At 37.4% G+C, this 27,740-nt stretch overlaps 2 protein-coding genes across 2 annotated transcripts in view; one reads left to right on the forward strand and one right to left on the reverse strand.

The window, feature by feature from the left end:
• The window catches only part of SLC49A4 (solute carrier family 49 member 4), a 76,698-nt gene that overhangs the window by 22,238 nt on the left and 26,720 nt on the right, over positions 1-27,740 (reverse strand). Inside the window, exons 4-7 of the mRNA XM_035000020.1 lie at positions 23,280-23,409; positions 18,067-18,175; positions 11,487-11,554; positions 7,820-7,947 (exon numbers count right to left, since the gene is read on the reverse strand). Of these exons, the coding sequence (XP_034855911.1) occupies positions 7,820-7,947; positions 11,487-11,554; positions 18,067-18,175; positions 23,280-23,409 (435 nt within the window). The remainder of the gene's footprint in view (positions 1-7,819; positions 7,948-11,486; positions 11,555-18,066; positions 18,176-23,279; positions 23,410-27,740) is intronic.
• Positions 838-3,153, forward strand: LOC118007023 (HIV Tat-specific factor 1-like). Its single transcript, XM_035000017.1, has one exon. The coding sequence runs from the start codon at positions 853-855 to the stop codon at positions 3,151-3,153; it is 2,301 nt and encodes a 766-aa protein (XP_034855908.1). The 5' UTR covers positions 838-852.

Genomic DNA, 27,740 nt, shown 5'->3' on the forward strand with positions numbered 1-27,740 from the left:
ATCATGGAACAGTGACTAATCACCTGGTCAAGCCCCCTACCTTCCAGAAACAGAGTCTGCTTACAGACTTGTTCCTCTTCTTGAAAATCTCCGTGGATAAACTTTATATGCTCTTGCTCAATAGGCCCTATCAACAAGTTTACGATTCTTACATTTAAGATTTTTCACAAATCCATTCTCTTCTTTTAATCCACGTTCTATTTTTTCCTTCTTGATCCGACAGTGATGAACATGAGTAACAGTGATGACCGGTTCATAAAGGTGGAAAGTATAATTAAGTCACTTAGCTTTCCTTCCTTAAAATCCCTAATTTCCTTAAAAGTGTGCATATCTTTGGGGCGCCTGGGTGGCTCAGTCAGTTAAGCATCTGACGCTTGATCTCAGCTCAGGTCTTAATCTCAGCGTTGTGAGTTCAAGTCCCGCGCTGGGCTCCATGCTGGGCATGGAGCTTACTTTAAAAAAAAAAAAAAAGTGCATATTTTTAATCATGCTCATCATCCCCTTCTGAATTTTCTCATTCCTATTAAGAGGATCACTCTCTAGGTCGCGACGTGCCGACAATGGCGACTGCGTCAGCCCGAGCGGGTCTCCGTTTTCCAGCGATCTCCTGACGTTGCCGCGAGGGCCGTGGGGGCGCGGGAGCCGCGGGGGCTGCAGGCGTCTCAATCCTGGTTGGTGGCGGCGGCGGCGGCGGCGGCGGCGGCGGCGGCAGCGGCGCGTGCGCGCTCCCGCCACGCCCTGGGTAGAGCGCGGGCGCTGAGGCCCGGTGGAGCAAGCCAGCTTCCGGCCGCGTCTCGGCCTCTTTGCTCCTGCTTGCTCGCGCGGACCCTGTCCCTTGCCTAAGTCGGCAACATGAGCGGCAACAACTTGGATGGGAACGACGAGTTTGATGAGCAGTTGCGAAAGCAAGAATTGTACGGCGACGCCAAGGACGGCGACACCCAGAAGGATCCCAGTGGAGAACCCGATTCTTTCGGGCAGCAGCCGGCTGACACACAGTACGAGTGGGACCTGGAGAAGAAGGCGTGGTTCCCCAAGATCACTGAAGATTTCATTGCTACGTATCAGGCCAATTATGGCTTTTCTAACGATGGGGCATCTAGCTCTACTGCAAATGTACAAGAAGTCAGTGCTAGGACTGCAGAAGAACCTCCACAAAGAAAAACCCCTGAACCCAGTGATCCCAAAAAGAGGGGAGAAAAGAGAAAGGCCGAATCAGGATGGTTTCACGTTGAAGAAGACAGAAATACAAATGTATATGTGTCTGGTTTGCCTCCAGACATTACAGTGGATGAATTTATACAGCTCATGTCCAAGTTTGGCATTATTATGAGAGATCCTCAAACGGAAGAATTTAAAGTCAAACTTTACAAAGATAATCAAGGAAATCTTAAAGGAGATGGTCTTTGCTGTTATTTGAAGAGGGAATCTGTGGATCTCGCGTTAAAACTCTTGGATGAAGATGAAATTAGAGGCTACAAATTACACGTTGAAGTGGCAAAGTTTCAACTTAAGGGGGAATATGATGCCTCAAAGAAGAAGAAGAAGTGCAAAGACTACAAGAAAAAGCTGTCTCTGCAACAGAAGCAGTTGGACTGGAGACCTGAGAGACGAGCCGGCCCACCCCGAATGCGCCACGAGCGAGTTGTCATCATCAAAAATATGTTCCATCCGATGGATTTTGAGGATGACCCATTGGTGCTGAATGAAATCAGAGAAGACCTTCGAGTAGAGTGTTCAAAGTTTGGACAAATTAGGAAGCTCCTTCTCTTTGATAGACACCCAGATGGTGTGGCTTCTGTGTCCTTCAGGGATCCAGAGGAAGCTGATTATTGTATTCAGACTCTCGATGGAAGGTGGTTTGGTGGCCGTCAAATCACTGCCCAGGCGTGGGATGGAACTACAGATTATCAGGTGGAAGAGACCACAAGAGAAAGGGAGGAAAGGCTGAGAGGATGGGAGGCTTTCCTCAATGCTCCCAAGGCCGACAGAGGCCTCCGGTGTTCGAATTCCGTTTGTGCTTTGGAAAGGGCAGGGCCTTCTAGAGTAAGGCATTTTTCAGAGCACCATAGCACATCTAAAATGAATGCACAAGAAGCCACAAATGAAATGGCGTTCGAAGAACCTATCGATGAAAAGAAGTTTGAAAAAACTGAAGATGGGGGAGAATTTGAAGGAGATGCTTCTGAAAAAAATGCCAAAGAGAGTGGCCCCGAGAAAGAGCCTGAAGAAGGCTACCCCCAGAAAGAATCTGAAGAAGGCTGCCTCAAAACAGAGTCTGAGGAAGGCTGCCCCAAAAGAGAGCATGAAGAAGACTACCCTGAGACAGAGTCCGGAGAAGGCAGTCCTGAGAAAGAGTTCAAAGAGGGTAGTCCTAAAACAGAGTCTAAAGAGAATGGCCCCGAACGGGAATCCAAAAAGAAGAGGCTCAAAAATGATTATGAAGAGAATGGCCTTGAAAAGGAATCTGACCAAGATGGCCCCAGCAGGGAATATGAGGAGGACGAGAGCCCCCAAAAGGAGTCTGATGAAGACGACTTGGAAAGGGAATCCGAAGAAGACTGCTCTGAAAAGCAGTTTGAAGATGGCTCCGAGAAAGAATTTGAAGAGAACGGCCTCGAGAAGGATTCTGACGAAGACGGCTCCGACAGGGAGTTTGGTGAAAACATTCTTGGTAGGGAGTTTGAAGACAATGACTCTGACAAATTGGAATTTGGAGATAGCAGCTCCGAAAGAGCATTTGAGGAGGAAGTCTCCGAGAGAGAGTTTGACGAAGAGTCCGATGACAAGGAAGAAGGGGAAGACACATACGACAAGGTGTTTGATGATGAGTCAGACGACAAAGAGGACGAAGACTACGCAGACGAAAAGGGGCTCGAAAACGCTGACGAGAAGATGCTCGAAGACTCGGATGACAAAGAGGAGGAAGAAGGAGTAGAGGTAAAGGAAGATGAAGACGTGGACGAAAAGATGTTCGAAGAGGATGATTCCAACGCGAAGCTGTTCGACGACGAGGATTCCAGTGAGAAGCTGTTTGACGACTCTGACGAGAGAGGGACAGTGAGGGGGGTGGGGAATGTGAAAGACGAAGGGCCCCCCTCCACAGGCAGCAGCTTTGTCCTCAGTAGTAACGACGACGTCAACGACATTTAATCCCTTAAACTTGCTTGGTAGGGAGCTTCCTCCATCCGCATTCTGCCCGTGCTCCAGGGTAATTGCTAGCAGTGTTACATGAATGTGTGCCTAGTGGTAGGATGCCAGCAGAATAACGCATTGAAGTTTTCACTGTTACCTGTACTTAATGATTTTAAATCTGTGTTAATTGGCGGGCCATTCAGGTAAAACTTCATAGTATAATGCAAGTCAGCTGCGTACTTGTCCTTTGTCAGATTTGTTAAATGCATGCAGAATAATATTTTTTAAAGTATTCTGATTGAAGTTTGTGATAATTCAAAAATAAAAAAAGTTGTTAATATGCCGAAACTGGAAAAAAAAAAAAAAAGAGGATCACTCTCTAGCCTACACATGTCACATGCCTTTCAATAAACCGAGTATGTTTTCTTTCTTCAAATGCCTCTTGAAGTCAGCTTGTAGTCACCTATCACTCTCACGGGGCTCACATCTAGCTTATCTGCCCCCCCTTACTCCCCACTCACTATCTGTTTCTGACCTTGCCACTGTGGTCTTCCAGTAACTTGAATTAGATGAAGAACCTCCCAAGGCAACTTCTGCTAAAACTCAAATTATATTGTTTCAGCAAACTCAACATCAAAGTGCTAACATTTTTCAAAATGCCATTTTCAAAGCATTTATCTGTTCAGTGAAAAATGACTGTGTGAACTGTGGCTAACAGGGTTTAATACCTACTTTTCAGATAAGGTGAAAAATGTCTTTTCATAATTTTGTATATAGAATAAGCTGCAAGATTTTGAAACTCACATTATCTAGTCATGAGTTAATTTATTTGCTGTTTTGAAGACACTTCAATTAATAAAGATATAATAGAATTTTAAATACTGAATTTCCTTAAGGAAATAAAAGGATACTGCTGATAGCCTCCAAGGGGATATATATAAGCAAGTACATGTATCAAAACAGTGCACCTCTAGATAGAATGGAATGATCCAGTTTTTCTTCCACAGAGATGGAAACAATAATATCAAGATCAGTAGATCACAAAAAATACTGCACCAGAAGGTTTTAGTAGTAGCAGCACTTATAACACATGGTTGAACAAAATTAACTAGCTTTTAATTTATTATGTCAACAATTATAATTAATGCATATATTTTCACACTTTTCATGTAGATTCTTCTGATATTTAAAAGTAACAACAGGAATACTAAATTTACTAGAAATGGGAAGAAGACTAGATATTTTCCTCATTAAAAAAAAGAATGACTCTGGTAAAAAAGAAATACGAATTTGCCATTACCGGCCTTAAATATCAGTTTAAAGGTCTAGATCTGTCTATAATTAGATTTTGTAGTAAGTTCCCTTTCATGAAACCTCTTCTACTTAAAAGGAATTAGGTCAGATTTTTATAAAGGCAGTAAGAGTATCTGTAACAGATGATTCAAATTCTCCATTGTTCCATTAAAATGTGCCCTTTTGCCTGCCTACAGCTAGTGCTGAGTAACAGAGTGGCCATGGTTGCTATTACCGGCAACAAGTCATATCCACTGAGATTCAAAATGGAGATAATATACACTTCATTCATCCATCCACTCACCCACTCACTCATTCATTCATCACTCAGGGCTTGTCCTAGGTAGTAGGGCGGGAGTTGGGGTCAGAATTGCTAAGGCACAAGTCCATGCTCCAGATTTTCAGATTGGTAAGGGAGATAAGAAACACACTCAAGTAACTATTAGGTGGTATCAGGAAAGAGAAAAAAACACCCACCATGATCATTCAGGAAAGGAATGCGAAAATCTAGTTTTTAATGCAGTATAAGTTAAAAAAGTATCTACCAGGAGTTTCTTTTTTTCTTCTTTCTTTCAGGAGTTTCTAAGTGACATTTAAAAACTGACTTGCAATTGGAAGTAACAGTAGAATTTATAAATTCAGTTGTGAAGATGGCCACATCAAACTTAACCTTTCAGTTCTGGCCTTGATTTAATTTAGAATTCTGCTTTCCTTTCTGTCCAACATAATTATTTTCAAGGACAGACTGGAAAAACATAGTCCTGACCAGGGTCAATTATATCAATTTTCCTTTAAGATTTATAAAGATGCATAGTTTTCAATACATACCTTTTTTCTGATTATGAAAGTAAAACATGCTCATTATTACAAATCTAGACAAAAAAGGAGGTAAAAAAGAAATTTTCTTATTACCTCCACCCAGAGATAAAACTGTTAATTTTATCATATCAAATAGAAAACACATAAAATTTAATGAATGGAATATCTTATAATGAATATTCTACACTCAATTCAAGGGCAAAAATGTGTTCATTATATACTTACAACTTTGTTCTTATAGAATCTAACAGATACATACTTGACATACAGTACCACACACACACACACACACACACACACACACAGACAAATCTGAGTGTAATGCCATGAATAAGAAGAGTTGTAAACCAGAACTATTCTATCAGAATGTTGTGCAACTGCTAAATTATGAAATTATACCCAAATAAAATAAAACAAAAAATTCTGGTTCAGAATACTTGCCAAAATTGTTCAAAAACCCTAATACAGGAATGTTAGTATATAAAAAGTGCACAGTATCCAAAAACCATTACTCTGGACAACTGGGCTTTATAGGCAAAGCAATAAAAATTAAAGAAAGGGATTCCTGGCAGGATGGTACAGGGCAGAAATTTCCAAACCTGTCTTCACAGCACACTGAGTGCCTTAGTAATTTTTTCATGGTGCCCAAGGCCAAAAGAAGTAACTAACAGTTCTGTTAATTACATAGTCGGGGCCAAACCATTTAATAAATATATATGTCCTAACAATTTAGTGGCCATTTAAAAAATAATACCCATATATTGAAAGAAATGTATTTTTATTTCAGTCTCAAATAACCACAACCACTGACTAATGAGATACGTGCAATCTGATGGGAACTGCATGACTTCTCAAATCTTGGAATCAAATCCGAGAATCAGACCTGATTTTTGTGCAGTATTTACTTTTTATCACAGCCACTGCAGGAAACCAAACTTTGCAAAGATATGATGTTATCAAAAAAGAAAGCCACAGGGATCTAATGATGAAACTGGGAACTCTCTCGAACTAGAGGTTCACAAAGTGTCTGACAGATGTGGAATATCTCTGTGTTTCCTTCAGAAATTTAAAATAACCCATGATGCCCTTGTGAATTTGCCGTGGCACTCCAGAGAAGCTGGCTTGGTAGGAACTCTAAAATAAAGGCTGTCTGAAAAATCTGATGCCTCTGATATATAAATTGCTGGTCATTTTATTACAGAGCACATATGTACAAATTGGGATACTATGACAGATCATTTTATAGACCAAGAGAGCTCTGTTATTGCTCCTTCTTTTCCTTTAACAAAAGACTGCTAAAGTTGCAGATTTTTTAATCCGTTTGCAAGTAATAGCCACCTACTGGATTATGTGTTTAATTATGGGATTATTTATTATAAAGGTAGACTGGAGGATTATGTAGGATTATTTATTTTAACAAGTACTTGCATGGGTAAGAGCACACCAGAGTCTAAAAGTGGCTCTCCAGGGTCCTACTGCCCAGTGGAATGTATGTTTTATGGGGACTCCATGAGAGAAAGGTTCCTTTAGCCTACCTATAAGTACGGCTGCAGATGGAATTAAGGTTGCTAATCAGTCGACCTTAAAATTGGGAGATTATCCTGGATTATCTGGGTGGACTCAATGTAATCACATGGATCCAAGTGGAAGGCGGGGCAGAAGATGAGAGCTCAGAGGAAGATGTGACTTGGAAGAAAGGTGCAGGTGATGTTGTATGAGAAGGACTTGACCCATTGCTGGCTTTACAGATGGAGGAAGGGAGCCACGAACCCAGGAATGTGGGCAGCCTCTGGAAGTTAGAAAAGGCAAGGAGGTGGGTTCTTCCCTAGAGTTGGACTCTTGCCTAGTGAGACCCAGGTTGGACTTCTAGCTGGCAAAAATGTAAGACAATAAATTTGAGTCATTTTAAGCCACTATATTTGTGGAAACTTGTTACAGCAGCCATAGAAAACTAATAAAGACCCCCCCCCCAATGATACTATTAAGTAACAATGCAATAGCAACTATAAATATTTCAGGTCAATTAGATGAGCTAAGTAAGCTGCCTATGATATACTTCCAATAGGTATTTGTCAGTAAGTTTTGTTTTGTATTAATGATGTAAGAAGACTGAATAACCTATAGTTGCTGGTTGAAAGAATTTTACTGGTGTATACTTCAAACATAGCTTTATGCCTTTGTTCATTTTCCTTACAGCTAACAATGATGTAATGACTATGAAGAAGATAAAAATCTTTGTATCAATGCTCTGATATGAATTTTAAAAGAATATAGGCTTTTCTATGCTATATAAGTTTAGGCTAAAGATTATACTTCTTTTCCGTATGTAAAATACCAATGAAAATATTTTAAATTATTTCTTGAACTTTTTAATGGGAAGATAGTTTGATGTCTGGACGTGGGAGACATTTTTGTACATTTATTAGTTTTATAATTTTTATAGTTTTATAAGTATAATTACTTATTCTATTTCCATTAGTTATGGAAAACAAGAAAAATTCCTACTTTTGGGGTATATATATTTTTGTGAACTGAAAATATCTATTCAAAGCTCAAAACTGTCTGTGTTTACCTGTGGTTAAAGGCAGGTGTGTGATGCTATTCAAACAGGTCAGGGTGAACCACGTGGACGACAGGGTAGCCCCAGAAAACAGGAGGAGAAGAATTAGTTTCAGCATACCCCTGATAAAATCTGCAAACCTGAAAAGAAACAAGGTTCTATTATAATCCTTCCTGGATTTTTAAGATACTATTTAAATTAATGACACACTTCCATTAAACAATAATTTCTTAAAGACATTTCCACGAGTTCTTTCTAAAGCAAGTGACAAAACTTTTTTTAACTGGTACATTTTGTGTGTATGATAAACGTTACTTTGTGGGAAATCTTTTTTTTCCTCTTGCAAAACACACAAAATGTGATCTCTATTCAAGATCTGTAACTTACAGGATGGATTCTGTGTTTTTAAACGCTACTTTTACTTTTGTTAAGTATTCTTCTATACTTTCCAAACATTCTATAATGAACACATATTATTCTAGTTTTTTTTTTTTTAAGATTTTATTTATTTATTTATTTGACAGAGAGAGACACAGCGAGAGAGGGAACACAAGCAGGGGGAGTGGGAGAGGGAGAAGCAGGCTTCCCGCGGAGCAGAGAGCCCGATGCGGGGCTCGGTCCCAGGACCCTGGGATCATGACCCGAGCCGAAGGCAGATGCTTAACGACTGAGTCACCCAGGCACCCCCATATTATTCTAGTTTTAGAAAACAGGCTAACTGGTTGACATAAACTGGCAAAGGTGACTCTCCCAAAATTCAAACTTGGAGAGTACAAACGCTTACCCCGGAGCCCCCGGGTTCCTTTATGATCTGCTCTCTGCCTTACTAGTCTCCCGTTGGGCAGCCCTGCTTCTGTTTCTCCTACAAGCGATGGTTGCTTTTGCATTTGTCCCGTTTGCCTGGAACACTGGTTACTCCCATTCCTGACCTTTCTCCTGCTTTCCCCATAGGTCGTTCAGGTCTCAGTAAGTCTTCACTAAGACTCTCTGTGCTCACGGAAGAAGTCCTCACCATCTATCCCGTCTCCATACCCCATTTCTTCACAGCACTGATCTCTACTGGCATTTCTCTTGCTCTTGCAGGTGTTTATTTTTTGTCTTCCCCATTAGACTGTAAGCTCCGTGAGAGCAAGAGTGTAGCTCTGGAATAATGAATACTATCCTCTAAAGGTTGTGACTTATGTTTCATAGCATTTTAAGTTCTCAAAATTCCTGCTTTTTTCTGAATTAACAAGAAATTGAAAGGCAAATGGCAGAGATGCTTATTGTTATGAACCGCAACTTTTCTATTTGCCCGTCACTTTTCCTCGTCTGCTAACTGATGGCTGTACAGGGCACAGTTCTCTGGTTGTGCCTACAACTTACTCTGTCCTTGAGAATTGTTCCTATCGTTGAAAAACCAATCCCTTCCCAAATATAACATCTACCGTGTTTTTTCTACCTTGAAAATTGATCTTAATTTCTACTGTGATTACTGTCCTTCTTAATACTTTCAAATGCTATCTTTTGTGCTTATTTGACGTGATAAGGTTAATCATGTTTGTAAGCGTTATCGAGACTAAAATAGCTTTCCTATGACAGCTGATGCCATCTTTTGGTGGAAAAAAATGGATGCATCTTTTGTCCAGGGACTTAAGTTTGCTCTCAACTATGAAAGTTCATGAGCAGAAAATTCTTATGTACTCTGAAAAAGGTTCCACAGCTTGATAGAAATTTCCCTCAAGAAAATCCAAAAACTGTTATAATTTCACGCCCACCAAACACTTTTTTGATTTATGTTTTGGTATGCTGCAAGAATGTACTTGTCTGACTGGCAGATGGCGAGGTATGAGGGAATAAAATAGTTTTCTGGTACAATCAAAACTGAAAAAAGTTGAACAGTGAGGACGTTGACAGGGCAAGATCACACAAGAATAAGCTAACCAATGTGATCTGCTATTTTTGTAGACCTACTCCTTTCAAATGGGTTAATACCATCAAACTACACTGTTAGGACATTTTGTAGTGGCCTTTAGTGACATAATTACCAAAAAAAAAAAATCACCTAAGCACTAATGTCTATAAGGAGATTCTGTTCTAGGGATCCCCCAAATGGTGTTATGAACATAACTTTAAAACGGATTCTAGGCCTAGCAGATAGCTACAATTGATTTCAGATCCCAAAGTAAGGGTAGTATTTTTTAGAACTTCCATTTCAATGAATTAAAAACAGAAATGTCCTCACTCTCATTTTTTCCTCTAGCTCTATTTCTATATAGATAAAATTAAGGGTTTACAGAAAGAAAATAAAGCAAAAGGTACATGTGAGATGTCATTTCTGATACACGATAGTTCCCTCTTTGACCTATCTGGTGCTCAGAATAGGATTTGGTTAATGATGACTCACTATAATAGGCTTGGAGATTTAATTAGAAAAGTTAGATAGGGATTCTGTCAAATATGACAGGTCAATGTATTTCATTTTCCATGTAGTGATTTCCTACAAATGCTCTCTGCCTATTCTTCTTCTTTAGCTTTTAGATTTTATTCTTATATTTCCCGAACTTATAAAAACCTCAGAGTGATTTAGAAATTACAGTGTCAATTTATTCTTTCATTATCCCAGAAATGCTATGTAAACTGTAAGGTCTAGATATAATATTATCCTCTGTCAATTATGTTTAAGTATTCAGATACTGAGGTGATTTACATATCTTATTTGATCTCTCCAAATATGTAATTAGATTCTTCTCTTTCTGGTAAAGTTGATTGCTTAATTTTGTTTTTCATGAAACAAGGTAAATGATTTGAGAAGTGAATGAGTATTATCTCCTTGGAAACACTAAGAATAGTTTTACAGGCAGTCACCTGGATGAGGGGTATTTCCATTCTTTTTTTTTTTTCCCAGAAAAAAAATGAGACTTTTTACTTCTTCTGACTCATTCTAAAAATGTGTTGTCATAATGGGTTAAGATCAAAGGGAGTTTGGTGAAACTGGAAGTCTTTATGTACATTTTTCATCAAAATGGGATAAACACAGGGATGGGGGGCGCCTGGGTGGCTCAGTCGTTAAGCATCTGCCTTCAGCTCAGGTCATGATCCCAGGATCTTGGGATCGAGCCCCACATTGGGCTCCCTGCTTGGCGGTAGCCTGCTTCTCCCTCTCCCACTCCCCCGGCTCATGTTCCCTCTCTCGCTGTGTCTCTCTCTGTCAAATAAATAAATAAAATCTTAAAAAAAAAAACAACAACACAGGGATGTACCTGCCAAAAAAGACCGAAAATAAATATCTGCTAATCAGATCCTTCCTTTTCATGGAAAGTTCTAGAGATGCTCTTACAAACGATTCTTTTCAATTCTCGGTAAGTATTCAATTTGCCTTTATTACTGTATCATCTTTCTCTGGGTTCCATTTGTAGATGCTGTTCTCCAATAATATGGAGACAGGCAGCTTAATTACGCTGGAAATACATCTCCATCCTCCAAAAACATTTTAGGGCAGACTGCTCCTGAGAAAGGTTTCTTGTAGCAGGAAATTCTTAATGCATGTGAATTTTCCTGTAGTCTGAACAAGTGCCCTTCTCTGACCTTTGCCTGTTTTATTTTTCCCTGAATTTTAGCATTTATTGAAAGCAGCCATTTTTTTGTTTTTTTGGTTTTGGTTTGGTCCACTCACATGTTTGACATAAAATAGTCTCACCTTGCCATAGCTATTCCAACAACACAGCCTCCAACTATGGACCAAAATCCAATCCAGCCAGCATCTACCTGTGGGGAAAGTGGCAGACACATTTAATATAAGACTATGAGGTTGCAATTAAGAAGGCATGAAAAAAAGATCCTCTCTAATCAGTATATTATTCAGTATATATGTATGAATTTCTATGTACATGTATAATTCAATATATAATCAACAGCTAAATGGCAACAAATCTAGAAAATATTATTTAAGAAAATGAATAAAATTGAAAGGATTCATGTGTGACTAATACAACTGCTCTAAGTAAGTACATCCTTGATTAACTTTTTGTTGGAATATTTAAATCAACAAAATAATCAGTTTCACAAACAAATGTTTTCAAGTATGTACTACATTGTACTAGAACTCTTAAGAAAATAGGAAAAGGACAGAAGATGGTTACTGACCTCAAGAAGTTTAAATATAACCAACATACAGGAAAACTACTAACAAATAATCAGGCGCTCAAACATGTGGCAACAATTAAAGATGTATCAAGAGTCACAGAAGAGAGAGCAAGTGAGAGCAAGAGAAATGCGGGTTGAGCACCTAGGGAGACTGCTGAAAGACAATTTGAGCTGGGTTTCAAATATATAGCTCATTCCACGCATGGGAAAACATTTCCAACCCTGCCATTTAGCAGCTTTGTGACCCTGGACAAATTTTGTCTTCTCACCCATAAAATGGCTAAATGAGATAATTTGTGTACAGCACTTGGATCAGTGGTCAGCACACAGAAAATGCTCAATAAAGACTGTTATTACTACCTGATAATTCTCCATCTATCTAATGTCTTATGTCTCTCCTCCCCTCATGGTCAAACTTTTTTTTTTTTTTTAAAGATTTTATTTATTTATTTGAGAGAGAGTGAATGAGAGACAGAGAGCAGGAGAGGGAGGAGGGTCAGAGGGAGAAGCAGACTCCCTGCTGAGCAGGGAGCCCGATGCGGGACTCGATCCCGGGACTCCAGGATCATGACCTGAGCCGAAGGCAGTCGCTTAACCAACTGAGCCACCCAGGCGCCCCATGGTCAAACTTTTTCAGAGCAATCTATAAATGCTGCCTAGATTTACCCATCACTCATGTATCTTTAACTCCTCCTATGACTTGGTTTCTGTCCCAATTCATACTCTTAAGTCTCAGTTTCCTCATTAATATGATGAGGATAACAAAGGGTTTTTTTTTCAGACTTAAATAAGCTAATACATGTAAAATGTTCAATACATGTTAGTGGTTATCATTGGAATTCCATGTGTCCCTAACAATATCAGTGCATTTTGTCTCCTCTTTCCCTTCCCATGGCCGCCATACTTGCTTATTACCTTATTTCTTACTTCTGGATTCCTGTAATAGCTTCTTAAATGGTCTCCACAATCTATTCTGCCCACTATTGCTAGAATAATTATACCAATCATTCCACTTTCCTGCTCAGAAACAGTTACTGGCTTTTCCTGTGGTTACAGGGCCAAGTCCAAACCTGACCTGCCACTTGAGAGCTGCCAAACTAACTTCTACCGTTTATTATTTTCCTAGTCCTATTTCTCATTATACCTATACACTGAAATGTTATCTTCTACCTGGGCACTCAGCTGGATTATATGTCCCAGCTGCCAGTCAAACACATGTGACTATGCGCCTAAGTTCTCAATGGAAGCGGGCAGAATGAAGGTGCTCTCTAGGCGAGAACCTGGAAGACGTCTGTATGCCTCCTCCACGCTTCCTTTCCCTTTCTGACCACTAGAATTAGGATGTAATCACCAGCCTAAACCGCACATACAATGACAAGGTGCTAGGGGACAGGACTGAGGCAAAGTGGAAGCAGCCTAGGTCTCTAAATCAGTGTGAGGAAAAGAGCTATCCAAACTCTGGACAAATGTCCTAGATTGTTATGCAAACTGTCCTAGATTGCTATGTAAATGAGAAATAAATTCCTTAAGCCTCAGAATTTTGAGATTCTACTTCTCATAGCAGCTTAGCCTACTCTAAGTAATACAATTACTTAACAGGATTTGGTGCCAGAACAAAGATAAGTACTCTCTGGAGAAAGAGAACAGCCTGAAGTTTAATTTATCTCTTTTTTTTTTTTCTTCTTCATATCACTGGCATTTGGGGCCAGAGAATTCTCTGTTCTGCAGAACTGCCCCTCTCATTGCAGAGCATTTAGCATCCATTGTCTAAGGCTCACTTAATGCTATCAGGCCCTCCCAAACATTTCCATCTATCCCCTGGGTGAGTGGGGCCCTGTGTCAGGCTAAGAACCACTGTGCATCTGACTGTACTGATCCTGGTCCTTTCAGGCCCATTGTGCTTTTCTGCTTCCTTCGTTCATGACATCTGCTTTAGTTAATAATATCTACCCACTAATTTATTAAAACTCTAATTTTAAAAAAAGATTTATTTTAGAGAGAGGGAGAGAGAGAGCGCATGTGCATGCGAAGGGGGGGGCGCAGAGGGAGAGGGATAGAGAGAGAATCTAAGCAGCCTTCCTGCTGAGTGCAGAGACCAACTCAGGGCTTGATCCCATGACCCCAAGAACATGACCCTCAGATGAAATTGAAAGTCGGTTGCTTAATCAAGTGATCTATCCAGGCACCCCATTTTCCTCATTTAATTTTAAATTTCACTTTATTTAATATCTGGTGTGATTTCTGGTCTATCTCTCAGAGTTTATACAGAGAGAGATACTTGAAAGGGCATCTCAGGATTTATAATGTGAAGCATAAGATCTGCAAAATCAGAATCATTTAAATGGGTGCTACACTTTTCTTTCTTGGAATTGAGCATGCTTGGAATACCTGCCATCCAGAAAAATCAGTTAGAAAACTAAAGGAAGGCTTTCTTCTTATGGTGAAGGTACACTAGGACATTTGGATTCATATTCTGGTTGAGAACTAGAAAATACAGGTGAAAAATCCATCTGATGGCATCAGAAGGCCAAGAAGGTAATTCCAGAATTATGGAACCGTGATGCAGAATGGGAAGGAAATCCAAAAAGATAAGCCTGGTATTTGGGGACACTTTTCCCTTTGGGGTGTCTGATTTCAGAAAAGGTAGCTAAGGTGCTGAGGGTTATCAATAGCCTTGCTGCCCTAAGAAAGAAAAAAATTTGAGTTCAGGGCCTATTGTAGGGTGTGTGGCCTTGTAAAAAAAAAAAAAAACAGCCTTTATTTTTTTAAAAGATTGATTGATTGATTTGACAGAGAGCATGAGAACACAAGCAGGGGGAGTAGCAAAGGGAGAGGGGGAAGCAGGCTCCCTGCTGAGAGATGTGGGATGTGGATGTGGGACTCCATCTCAGGACCCCGGAATCATGACCTAAGCCAAAGGCAGACACTTAATTGACTGAGCCACCCAGGCGCCCCAAAACCTCAGCCTTTAGATGGTGACTTTGAAGGGCTATACCTAAGAGTACTGTACACTGGAAAGAGAATAATATTCTGTGGGACTGAAACACAGCTTTAAATAATCTCAATTCCTGAAACTGGATTCCTAGATTCCTATAAGAAAAAACACAGTTCTTTCTGGGGTTAAATAACATCTTCTTGACGCTTAAATGAGCTCTACAACTTTTTATATACTATGTCTGGCACTCAGTCAAAAATAAAGGCACACCTCATAAGGAGATAAGAAACCACCAAAGATAAGAAAACAAAAATGAATACCACAAACATAAAAAGACCCACAGGGGATCTAGATCAAAGAATTATGAGACTTTAAGCAACTATTTTTGATAATTCAAAAAAGTAAAAGATTGAGCACTTCTACAGAAATTTGGAAACTATGAAAAAGAAATAAAAATTTTATAACTTAAGAATATAACTGAAATTAACAACTCAGAGATGAGTTTAACAAAATATTAGAGCTGAAAACTGAAATAGTGAGTTGAAAGAAAGGCTAGATGAAACATCCAGTCTGAAGCAGGGAAAGGCAAAAGGATAGAAAATTCAGAAATGAGATTAAGAGACATAGGGAATATAGTGTGAAAGTATAACATATGGTCTCCAAAGGAAATTAGAGAAAATAGAACCTAAGGAAGCTAATTTTTATTTTATTTCATTTCAACTAATTTAAATTTCTTTTTCTCAAAGAAGATTTTATTTATTTATTTGAGAGAGAGAGCACGAGCAGGGGGAAGGGCAGAGGGAGAAGCAGACTCCCCGCCGAGCAAGGAACTGGATGTGGGACTCAATCATGACCTGAGCGGAAGGCAGATGCTTAATGGACTGAGCCACCCAGGCGCCCGTCAACTAATTTAAATTTCAAATTAAATAGCCACAAGTGGCTAGTAGCTACTGTACCAGACAATGTACTTCTACAGGATAACATAAGGGAATATATTAATAAATGTAATATATGGTTTACAAGGAAGTTAATTATAAAAGTTAATTCTTAAACTGATCTTATAGATTCAAAAAATTCTAGCCAAAATCCCAATAAAGGGACATATTTATTCTACAAAATACCAAAATTTATTATAACACTAAAATACTTGAGACACTTTGGTAGATAAAAGTGATAAAAGATAGGCAAATAGACTAGAGGGAAAAAAGTAGTTTAGAAACACATCTGTGCACATAAGGGCACTTCATTTTGATGAAGATGACACTAGAGTGCAATGAGAAAAGCATGATCTTTTCAAAAATTAATACCAGGTTAATGGATACCTACATGGGAAAAAAGAAACTGAACTCCTACCTTATAAAAAGCACAGAATTCAATTCTAGGTTTAAATGTGACAGGAATAATGATAAAGCTTCTAGAATAGCATTATCCAACAGTGCTTTCTATGATGACAGAAATGTTCTGTATCTGCACTGTCCAATATGGTATATATGGTATATTTGTTATATACATATTAATAAACTTCAAGCAAGCAAAGATTTCTCTCTCTCTCTTCTGCATTATGGTCTCTGCTACATCCAGACTATCTCTGAGTTGGTTTCTATTCAATACTTCCTCTTTGTAAATACGGGTCACATTTTCCTGTTTGTCTAATTTTTTTTTTAACAGTATGGTACATGCTGTGGATGACACAATATAAAGATTCTGGATCCTCTTTATCTTTCTCTACAATGGCTGATTTTTGCATTTTGTGTAGTAGGCAGTTCAGTTAATAACTGATCACTTTGAACTTGTATAGGCTTAATTTTGTGTTTTATTAAGGTAGTAAGTAGAAACCAAAGTGTTTCCCAAGCCCCCCTCACTTGGTAGGACTCAATCTCCAAATTGTCTCCTCTGCCGATTTTGGTCAGGGCTTGTGTACTGTGGGTCTAAGTAGAATAGGCCTTATTTTACCTAGAGCATGGTCCTTGATTCTAAATTTTGGCTTAGATTCTTGTGTCTCAGAAGAAGCCCAAGGTATTAACAAGGTTTTAATGAGGTCTTACCATTCTGGCTGAGCCAGAACTCTAAGACCCCAGCACTGCTTGCCCTCTACTGTATTCGTTCTGCTTTATACCTCCTAGCAGTCTTTCTGTTAAGCCTCTGGTAGCTTTGCCCTTTACATGTACAGTCCATCTCTCAGTCAAGACTTGCTGAGTACCCCACGTAGTCTTCTGGGGAGCCCCCTTCTGCACAGCTCTCTTCTTTACAATCAGTAAGAAAAAGGCAGCCCAATAGTGGGCAAAAGACTTGAACAGGTGTGTCACAAGAAAGTATATTCAAATATCCAACAAACACTTAAAAAGATATCACTATAATGGCATTTAACTGCACAGCCGTTAGTATTTCTAACTTTAAAAAGACTAACATTGCCAAGTGTTGGTAAAGATGTGAAGCAATGAGAAATTTCACGTCCTGCTGGTAGGACTATAAAGTGATACAACTGCTTTGGGGGAGTTTGGCATCATCTATCAAATCAGGCATATACTATTCCTAGCCATATATCCAAACAGAAATGTGTATAGAGGTACTTCAAGAGTTTATGAGAACATTCCTACACATTGTTTGTGACAGTCAAAAACTGTAAACAATCCAAATGTTCATCAAAAGTAGAATGGACAAATTGTTGCTCACTCATGCAATGGAATGGCACACCAGTGTGCTGGATTTCTTCCATTTGCCCCTTCAAAGCCCTCTACTCCTTTCTACCATGCTACCTGGAAGTGCGGAAAAGGAATACATGGCCTGAAGCATATAGGTGAAATGGTTATTTTTAAAGAAATGAGATTCTGAGACCAGAGAGAAAGTGAGAAATTAGATGACAAAGTAGTCATATAGTTGATGATGGGATCTTAAACTTCTTTATAAAGTATAAAGCAAGACTAGGATGGAGTGAACAAAATGAAGATTTTCCTTCTCTATATTTCTGTTTATTAGCATCATTAATAGCAGCCAAATAAATGTAAAATTCATGGCTGTCAACAAAATCCAGGAAGAAAATCAATATTATTTTTATTTCCTAAGGATCTTGCTTTTGCAACAATGATATCGGATAATGTTTTACCCAGGCCTTCAAGTTTAAACCAAGAACATGAAGACAATATTTATAATTTAAATGAACTAAAAATACCTATAACTTATAAAGAAATAAAATGCTTACTTGGCTGACATGCACTGGTGTTAAAATTAAGTCCAGAACTCCAGACCAACCAGCAAATACACCAAGTGGTATGGCATATGCTAAAGCAATCATCAAAAATCTCATGTTGCTGTAAAAGAAAAGTAAAAGAAAGTATTACTACAGATTCCAAAATCTTGATTTTAAATTCTTACTCATGAAAAATGTAAGTCCTTTGGAAACTGGAACACCAGAATCAGAAAGAGAAAATAACTGTCAGTTTTGTAATAAATTCAAAGTTCTTTAAATTTTTTGTTTTTATGAAAACCCTTCTTGTTCATATTGGTTAAAGTTGTCAATGTTTACTATATAGGTGAATTACCAACATTATTTCATAGAATGAACAGGAAGTTTCAGTTAAAAAAAAGCTCTTATTTGAAAGGATAAATTACCATTTCTCCTTATGAATGAGGTGGAGGGGAAAGAAAAATCAAAGCTTAAAAAGAAATACATGTTGCTAGTTTTATTATTTTCAGAGAGCAGTTTTAACTTTTGTTTTATTGCTATTAAAGTCTGTATTAGTCAAAGATTTTAATAGGCAATACAATGCAAATGGCTCAAAACCAAAAAATATATAAAAATATGAGAAAACATGTCCCTATCCCATTCCCCTCTTCCCACAATTACCAGTGTTAGCGCTTTCTTGGGCACTTCCCAGAAACAGTTGAAAATATACAAGCCTATGTATATATACAAATGTGTGTGTGTAAATATATATACACACACACACATAAGAATATATATATTCTTATTACATATTTGTATATATATTATAGATATGTGCATATTAATATATATATTCTCAACTGTGTGTGTGTATATATATATATTCTTTCCCCAATTTTTTTACATAAATGGTAGTATATTAAAACCATTTGCTGAATTTTACTTTTTTTAACAGTTAAGTCTTAGAACTCTTCCCTAGTCAATAAAGAGCTTCCTCATTCTTTCTTAGAGCTGTGTAGTACTCCATTATGTTGCTATATCATAATTTAACCAGCCCTCACTGAGAGATTTGTATTTATTGTATATATGATATATAAAGGCATTATAATATATATATAAATTTATTCCTTTGCTCTTACAGTCATTTCATATGTACACTAGTACATTTGGAGAACTGACTTCTAGAAGTGCAACTGCTATGTCAAAAGAGTATGTGTATTTGTAACTTCAATAGACAATGCCAATTGCCCTCTACAGAGATTGTACTTTTCTACATACCTATCAAAACGGCTAAAACAAAAACATAGTGATAACACCAAAGTCTGGTGAAGATGCCCAGAAACCAGATGACTTGTATATTGCTTGTGGTGATGAAAAATGGTACAGCAATTCTGGAAAATAGCCTGGCAGGTTTTTTTTTTTTTTTTAAACTAAATATGCATCTACCATATAATGGCAACTACCATATAAATGGGCATTTATCCTAGAGAAATGAAAACTTATGTTCCTACAAAAACCTGCATATAAATGTTTATTTGTAATGGCCAAAAAAACCCTACCTTCAACAGGTGAAGAGTTAAACAAACTGTACATCCACACCATGGAATACTATTCAGCAATAAAAAGGAGTAACTACTGAAACACAAAACAACCTGGTTGATTCTCCAGAGAATTATGCTTTTTTTCAAGTTTTTATTTAAATTCCAGTTAGTTAACAGTGTATTATTAGTTTTAGGTGTAGAATTTAGTGATTCATCACTTATACACAACACCCAGTGCTCATCATTAAAAGTGCCCTCCTTAACCCATCACCCATTTCACCCATCCCCTACCCACCTCCCCTCTAGCAACCCTCAGTTTCTTCTCTATAGTTAAGAGTCTGTTTTCTGGTTTCCTTCCCTCTCTCTCTCTCTTTTTTAAGCCAATCCTAAAATTTATGTACTATATGATTCCATATATATAACATTCTTGAAGTGACACTATATAATGGAGAACAGATCAGTGTTTGCCAGTAGAGTGGGAGGGAAGTAGATGTGGCTACAAAAGGACAAAAAACGTGATCCTGGTGATGATGGAAATGTTCTGTATCTTGACTATCAATGTTAATTTTCTGGTTGTGATATTGTACAACAGTTTTGTAAGATGTTATCACTGGAGGAAACTGGGAAAGAGCTCATGTTATCCTTCTGTATTATTTCCTATAACTGCATGTGAATCTACAATTACTTCACAAATAAGTTTAATTTAAAAAATGTAATAAAAATTACATACCATTAACAATAGCTAGGAAAGCCCAAGATCTCTATGGGAGGAAAGAAAAAGCAATCTTTAATCTAATTAAGGGCATAGAAAATGATCTAAATAGATGGAGAGACAGTCTATATAGTCAATTCGCTCCAAATTAATCAAAAATTTCAATATAATCACTATTAAAGTTCAAGTTGAATTTTTAGAAACTTAAGAAATATGCTCTAAAGCTTATATGGAAGAATAAAAGTCCCTGGAGGGCTAACTTATCTTTAAACAAATATGAAAAAGGAGGCCCTTATCCTATCACATATCAAGACAAACTGCATGGCTGTAATAAAAAATGGTTTGCAAATGGCTCAAGAACAAGCACAATGGAGGAGAACAGAGGGCTAACAAACTGCTAACGACTGTTCAGTAAATATGCTAGTTTCTTTTACGGAAAAAATCCCACAAAACTCCTGCATCATTAGTTAATATCACATACCTAAGGTAGATTCTAGGTGGGTTGAATACCTCAATGTAAAAGATAAAACCAGAAAGTTAATAATTAAGGAATCCACAGACAAAATTTGTAGGCAGATGACAGAATGGGATAGATATTTGAAATTTTTTATTTATTATTATTATTTTTAAAGATTTATTTTTAAAACTTTATTTTTAAGATTTTGATTTATTTGAGAGAGAGAGAGAACAAGCGGGGCAGTGGCAGAGAGAGAGGGAGAAGCAGACTCTCCACTGAGCAGGGAGCCCGATGCTGGGCTCAATCCCAGGAGCCAAGGCAGCCGCTTAACCCACTGAACCACCCACCCAGGAGCCCCTAAAGATTTATTTATTTTAGAGAGATAATAAATAAATAATGGTGGTAAAAACTTTGGAGCATAACCAGTGATTTTTCTGTTTCCCCAGAAAATGGAATTAGAATCCAGAGAAGCAGTTATTCTGATTAATCCACTTCCCTAGTCAATATTTTATGTTGTCTGATTAACATAAATATAAAGTAAATATAAAGTAAATATAAAGTAATGAGTTCAGGCATCCTTTGAAGGACCAGAGAAAATTACATTGATAGGCTAGAGGGATGGGGCATGGCAGGTCCAAAGAACTCTCCTAGAGAGCACCCCGCAGAGGCAATGCTGCAGACTTAACAAATAATGGAAGAAATGAAGTAATGTTAGGCACTGTTCCTTGTCAGAACAATTTTTTACACAGCTCCTTAGCTTAAAATCCTTCGGAGGACTCCTCATTTCCCACAGACTAGTCCAAATTATTTGTCTGGCATAATATGACCTAACCTATCTCTCCTGATTGCTGTTGAAACTCTGGTGCTGCATAGGGAAAAACTTAAACAGCATTTAAAAAAACATATCATTTTAAACCATCATCTTACACATATGCGCCACTGGTCACCATTCAATTTGACGAATATTTTTATTTGCCTATTATGTGGAAGGCAATATTCTACGTGCTACAGAGATGTGATTTTTAAAAACTTTTTGTTGTACTCCAAAGTAAGAAGTATATTTTTACTTTGTGACCTCCCCACACGTCCATACATATATTCTGAAATAAGTCTCACAAAAAAATACGTACCCTTACTACATGCGATAAATAATATTTCCATTCTAGCTTATTTCATTCTACTTTTTTTCTTAAAGGTGGTCTACCTACTAAATTAGTTGGCTGTGAACCAAAGCTTGAAAAAAAATGTTACACAGCTATGCTAACTTGCTAGCCACCAGCCAGGTACGGCTTTTGAATATTTGAAATGTGGCTAGTCCAGCTGAGGAAATGAATTTTTCATTTTATTTCATTGTAATTAATTTAAAGAAAATTCTAAACAGAAGCAGTGAAAAATACTTTCCCATTAACCACAACTTTATTTTTTTGATAGGACTATATTTCCCTTTAACTGCGGTATTGGGTAAGATATTATTGTAATGTGCTGGGTGTAGCATGTGTTGTTTCTGTCACTGATCTTGGTGTCAGTGAACTGACTCAGTTCTCATTGTTTTTTTGACACAGATATAACTTTGTAATTTGCTTATCTGAGTATTTTATGAAGAAAGAGAGTAGAAGAAAATATGTTGGAAATTTCACAATGAATGGCAACTGCAATTTGTTGCAGCAGAGCAAAATGAATGTTGTGTAAAAAAAAATTTAAGTCAATTAAGTGGATAATATTAAGGGACATGTTCAGCAAATACACAGTAAATTTTATAGGAGGTTTCTTCTCATCAGTCAAAAAGGAATAAAAAAAAAATTAGTTACCTAAAATCAGAATTAAATGTCCAATAAACATTAAAAATTTTTTTTTCACAGATCTGAGCTATCACTTTGGCCAGCTATAAAATGGTTTCGATTTGTGTACAAAAAGAAAACCATTTTTATTTTTTAAATTTTTTTTAAGATTTTATTTATTTATTTGAGAGAGAGCATGAGCATGAGCAGGGTGGGGGGCAGAGGGAGAGGGACAAGCAGATTCCCCACTGAGCAGGGAGCCCAAAGCAAGGTGGGGCTTGATTCTAGGACTCTGGGATCATAACCTGAGCCAAAGGCAGATGCTTAACTGACTGAGCCACCCAGATGCCCCTGTTTTTGGTGATTTTTAAAAATAGATTTCTGATGGGGGCGCCTGAGTGGTTCGTCAGTTAAGCGTCTGACTCTTGGTTTCGGCTCAGGTCATCATCTCATGGGTCTGGAGATCTAGCCCCACAGTGGGCTCCACACTCTGGGCGGAGTCTGCTTGGGATTCTCTCTCTCCCTCTCCCTCTCCCTCCACCCTTCTGCACTGCGTGCGTGTGCATGTGTTCTCTAACAAGTAAATCTTAAAAACAGATTTCTGATAGGAAACTGCTCTAAAATATTTAATTACTTTATCAATTATTTGCAACCTGATTAATGGGTTGCTGAAAAATTACCATCCTAAATTACCTTAAATAAATGTGAAATTATCTTGAAGGTGCTAGTCAAAACCACTCAGTGATTCAAAGTGTATTTACCTTAATAACCTACAAAAGCTCCGCCGATAACTCAGCCGCTGGCTAGCTGCAGCAACACTGGGAGGAAGTGGAGGCCGGGGTGGGAAATAAACTAATGTTGCAGAAAACAGTAAGCAGACAACTCCAAATTCTGAGGGCAGGGGAGAAAAAAAAAAGAATAAAATGTTAATCAGACAGCATAAAAAGTTCAACGTTTCAAGTATTTATTTATCTAACAAATCATTAACTAAGCTCTAGGCATAAAAAGATAAGCAAAATATAATACCTAGCAAAATTAGTTCAGTCTTGTGAAAAAAAAATAGGTATGTAAAGATATAAATTTCAGCAGGTCATAGGTAAGAGGTCATACTATGGTACACTACATAGATGAAAAGACTGAGGCAGAAACAAATTTACTCTATGGAGAACATTAAAAACCAACAGTATTATAGTGTAAGATTTTGAAATAGATCTGACTGTATAATAAGTATGGTACTCAGAAAGAAAGTATATGATACTAACAGGATAGGAGAAGGTTTATTTGATCAAAGATTGGATATTCCAAAGCACAGTGTAGGACAGACTCAATTTATAGGCTGTATGGGGAATTTGAACAAAACAGGAAACCATCCAAAAATAAGAAACCAAGAAACAGAAAGCAAAATTTAATGAATAAAAAGATTAGCTACTGTAAAATACTAAACAATTAGAAGTAAAATGAACATCCAAACAATTTTAATTTGGAACCATTAATAAGAAAAAGATCCTAGGAGTCCTGATCATTCCCTCCAGAGTTCTGGCACTTGTAAGTCCCAACTTTTGTTGTGTCCAATTTAGTAGAAAAGCATGACTCCCAAAAGAAAAGTTAGGAAACTTGGAGTAGAGACCTGCCTGTGCCATTAATTAACTTTTAATTTGAATGAATCCTTTATTTTTTGTTGTCAATAAAGGGACTGGACTAAGTGATTTCTAGAGTCCACTCAGTTGGATAATTTTAATTACAATTCTAGGGCTATATTCTTAGCAAAAGGTAAAATATTCCTATAAGACATTTAACCACAGATAATGTCATTGTTCTTTGTCAGTTTGAGGAGCAATAAGAAGTTAACGAACTGTTTTAATTTACAGATCTTCTAATTAACAACAGTGAATGAGCATCTTCCATATACTTATTGGCCATTTGTATTTCTTCTTCTGGGATTGCCTTGTTCATATTCTCTCTATGGGCATTTTTGTAAACAGCTTCAGAGAGATAATTTGCACAATACACAATTCACACATTTAAAGTGCACAAGTCAATGATTTTAGTATATTCACAGAATTGTGCAACCATCACCACAATCAATTTTAGGACTTTTTCAGCATCCCCCAAAGAAACTCTGTACCCATTACCCAGCCCCCCACCCCCAAATCTCCCAGCCCCAGGCAACCACTCCCTAATCTTTCAGTCTCCCTGGATTTGAGTATAATGGACATCTCATATAAATGGAATCCTATCTGGTCTTTGTGACCTGCAGCTTTCATTTAGCATAATGTTTTCAAGGTTCAACTATGTTGGATCATGTATCAGTACTTTCATTCTTTTCTATTGTCAAATAATATTCCATTGAATGGATAAAGCACATTTTTTATCCACTTAAGTTGATAAATATTTGGAGTCTTTCCATTTTTTGGCCATTATGAATGATGCTACTATGGACATTTGTGTATAAATTTTTGCATGGATGTGTTTTTACTTCACTTGGGTATATACCTAGAGATGCAATTGCTGGGTCATATGATAATATATGTTTAACACTATGAAGGACCAAAGTGGTTATGCCATTTTATTTTCCTACTAGCAATATATGATGATTCCAAGTTCTCCACTTGTTCACCAACATCTCCCATTTTTAAAAAAAGATTTTTATTTTTTAAAGATTTATTTATTTGAGAGAGACAGTGTGTGTGAGAGCACGATTAGGGGTAGGGGAAGAGGGAGATGGAAAGGGAGAGAGAATCTCCAGCAGACTCTGCTCCTGTGCGGAGCCCAATGTGGGGCTCAACCTTACAACCCTGGGATCGTGACCTGAGCTGAAACCAAGAGTTAGATGCTTAACTGACTGAGCCACCCAGGTGCCCCCTGAAAGATTTTATTTTCTTAAGGAATCTCTACACCCAATGTGGGACTTGAACTCACGACCCTGAGTCCAAGAGTCAAATGCTCTACCAACTGAGCCAGCCCGGCACCTCATCCCATTTTATTGATCATAGCCATCCTACTGGATGTGAAGTATATCTCCTTATGGTTTTAATTTGTATTTCCCTAATGACTAATGATGACAAGCATCTTTCACGGGCTTGTTGGCCATGTGTATATCTTCTATGGAGAAATTCGAGTCCTTTGCCCATTTTCTAATTTGGTTGTCTTTTTGTTGCTGAGTTGTAAGAGTTCTTTATATATTCTGGATATAAGTCCTTTATCAGATATATGATTTACAACTATTTTCTCCCATCCTCAAAGTGGTTGTCTTTTTACTTTGTTGATGGGTGTCCTGTGAAACACAAGTTTTTAATTTTGATGAAATCCAATTTATCTATTTTTTCTTTTGTCATTTGTGCTTTTACGATTTCACACCTAATCCAAGGTCACAAAGATTTACTCCTATGTTTTCTTCTATGAGTTTTTAGCTATTATGTTAGGTTTATAATCCATTTTGAGTTAATTTTTATGTATGATGTAAGGAAGGGGTTCAAATGTATTCTTTTGCATATGGACATCTAGTTATTCCAGCAACATTTGTTGAAAATACTATTCTTTCCCTATTGAATTGTCTTGGTACCTTTTTTTTAAAGTTTTATTTAAGTAATCTCTACACCCCACATGGGGCTCGAACTCATGACCCCAAGATCAAGAGTTGCATGCTCTTCTAACTGAGCCAGCCAGGTGCCCCAAACTGTCTTGGTACTCTCATGAAGAGTCAATTGACTGTAAATGTAATGGTTCATTTTTTGGAATCTCACTTCTGTTCCATTGATTTATGTCAATCCTTATGCCAATACCCTACTGTCTTAATTAGTGAAGCTGAGTTTGTAGTAAGTTTTAAAATTGGGAAGTGTGAGTTCTCCAGCTTTGTTCTTTTTCAAGACTGTTTTGGCTATTCTGAGTCCCCTGCATTTCCACATAAATTTTGGGATCAGCTTGTCAATATCTTTTTTATTTATTTAATTTTATTTGGGGGGGATCAGCTTTTCAATTTCTGCAACAAAGGTAGGTGGATTGTACTGAATATGTCGATCAATTTGGGGAATATTACCATATTCACAATATTAAACTTTCCAACTCACAAATATGGGATGTCTCCATTTCTTTAGGTCTTCTTTAATTTCTTTCAACAGTGTTTTATAATTTTCAGAATGCAAGTTTTATATTTATTTTGTTAAATTTATTCCTAAATATTTTATTCTTTTTGAGGCTATTGTAAATTGAATTATCTTCCTAATTTCATGTTTGGATTGTTCATTGTTAATGTATAGAAATACAACACATTTTCTTGCACCTGAAATCTGTGTTTTTAGGATGAACTTGTTAGATCTGGTAGTTCTGTAGTGGATTTCAGAGGATTTTCTATCAGGATCAAGCTGTTTTCAATAGAAATAGTTCTATTTTTTCTTTTGCAGTCTACAGGCCTTTTCTTTCTTTTTCTTATTTAGTGATCCTGATTAGAACCTCTGGCACAATATTAACTAGACAGGGCAGGAGTAGACATCCTCGTCTTATGCCTGATCTCAGTGGGAATGCCTTTAGTCTTTGACCATTAAATATGATCTTTTCTGTGGGTTTTTCATAGATGCCTTTTGTTAGGCCGAGGGAGCTCCTATGGACTAATATGTTGAGTGTTTTTATCTTGATAGGGTGTTGGATTTGTCAAATGCCCCTCCCCCTATTAAGATGATCACATGTTTTTTCTCCTTTATTCTATTGATATATACGTTAGCTGAGTCTTAGATGTTAAACCAACCTTGCATCCTAGGAATAAATCTCATTTGGCCACAGTATATAATCCTTTTTTATATGTTGTTAGAATTGGTTTGCCAGCATTTTGCTCAGGATTTTTGGGTCTGTAGTTTACTTTTCTTCTGATACCTTTTAAATAATTTAAGAGTCATTAATCTTTTAATGTGGCAATTCTAGCAAAATATTTTTAAAGGAATGAAGGGTCATGGGACAATATTTCAGGAAAGAAGACTGACAAATATGAAAGCACTGAAGCAATAACTGGGAGGCTTCGGCTTCACTGGAACCATGAACCAGAAGGATGTAGAGCACTAATACGTGCCCCAAAGTGCTTAAAATCCAGTCATTTAAAAGACACAATTATCGTGTAAGTTTTCAGCAAGAAGAATGATATGACCAAAATAAAGTTTAAAATTTATGTGACACTGCTTTCAGTTTTATTTATTTACTTTTAAACTTCATTTTTTTTAAACAAAGAAAAACTT

This window comes from Mirounga leonina, unplaced genomic scaffold, assembly GCF_011800145.1.
Source record: "Mirounga leonina isolate KUSES-001 unplaced genomic scaffold, KU_Mleo_1.0 Mir_115, whole genome shotgun sequence".
NCBI classification, from domain to species: Eukaryota; Metazoa; Chordata; class Mammalia; order Carnivora; family Phocidae; genus Mirounga; species Mirounga leonina.

Coding starts and splice junctions, on each gene's coding strand:
- LOC118007023 (XM_035000017.1), top strand. CDS start 853: ATGAGCGGCAACAACTTGGATGGGAACGACGAGTTTGATGAGCAGTTG.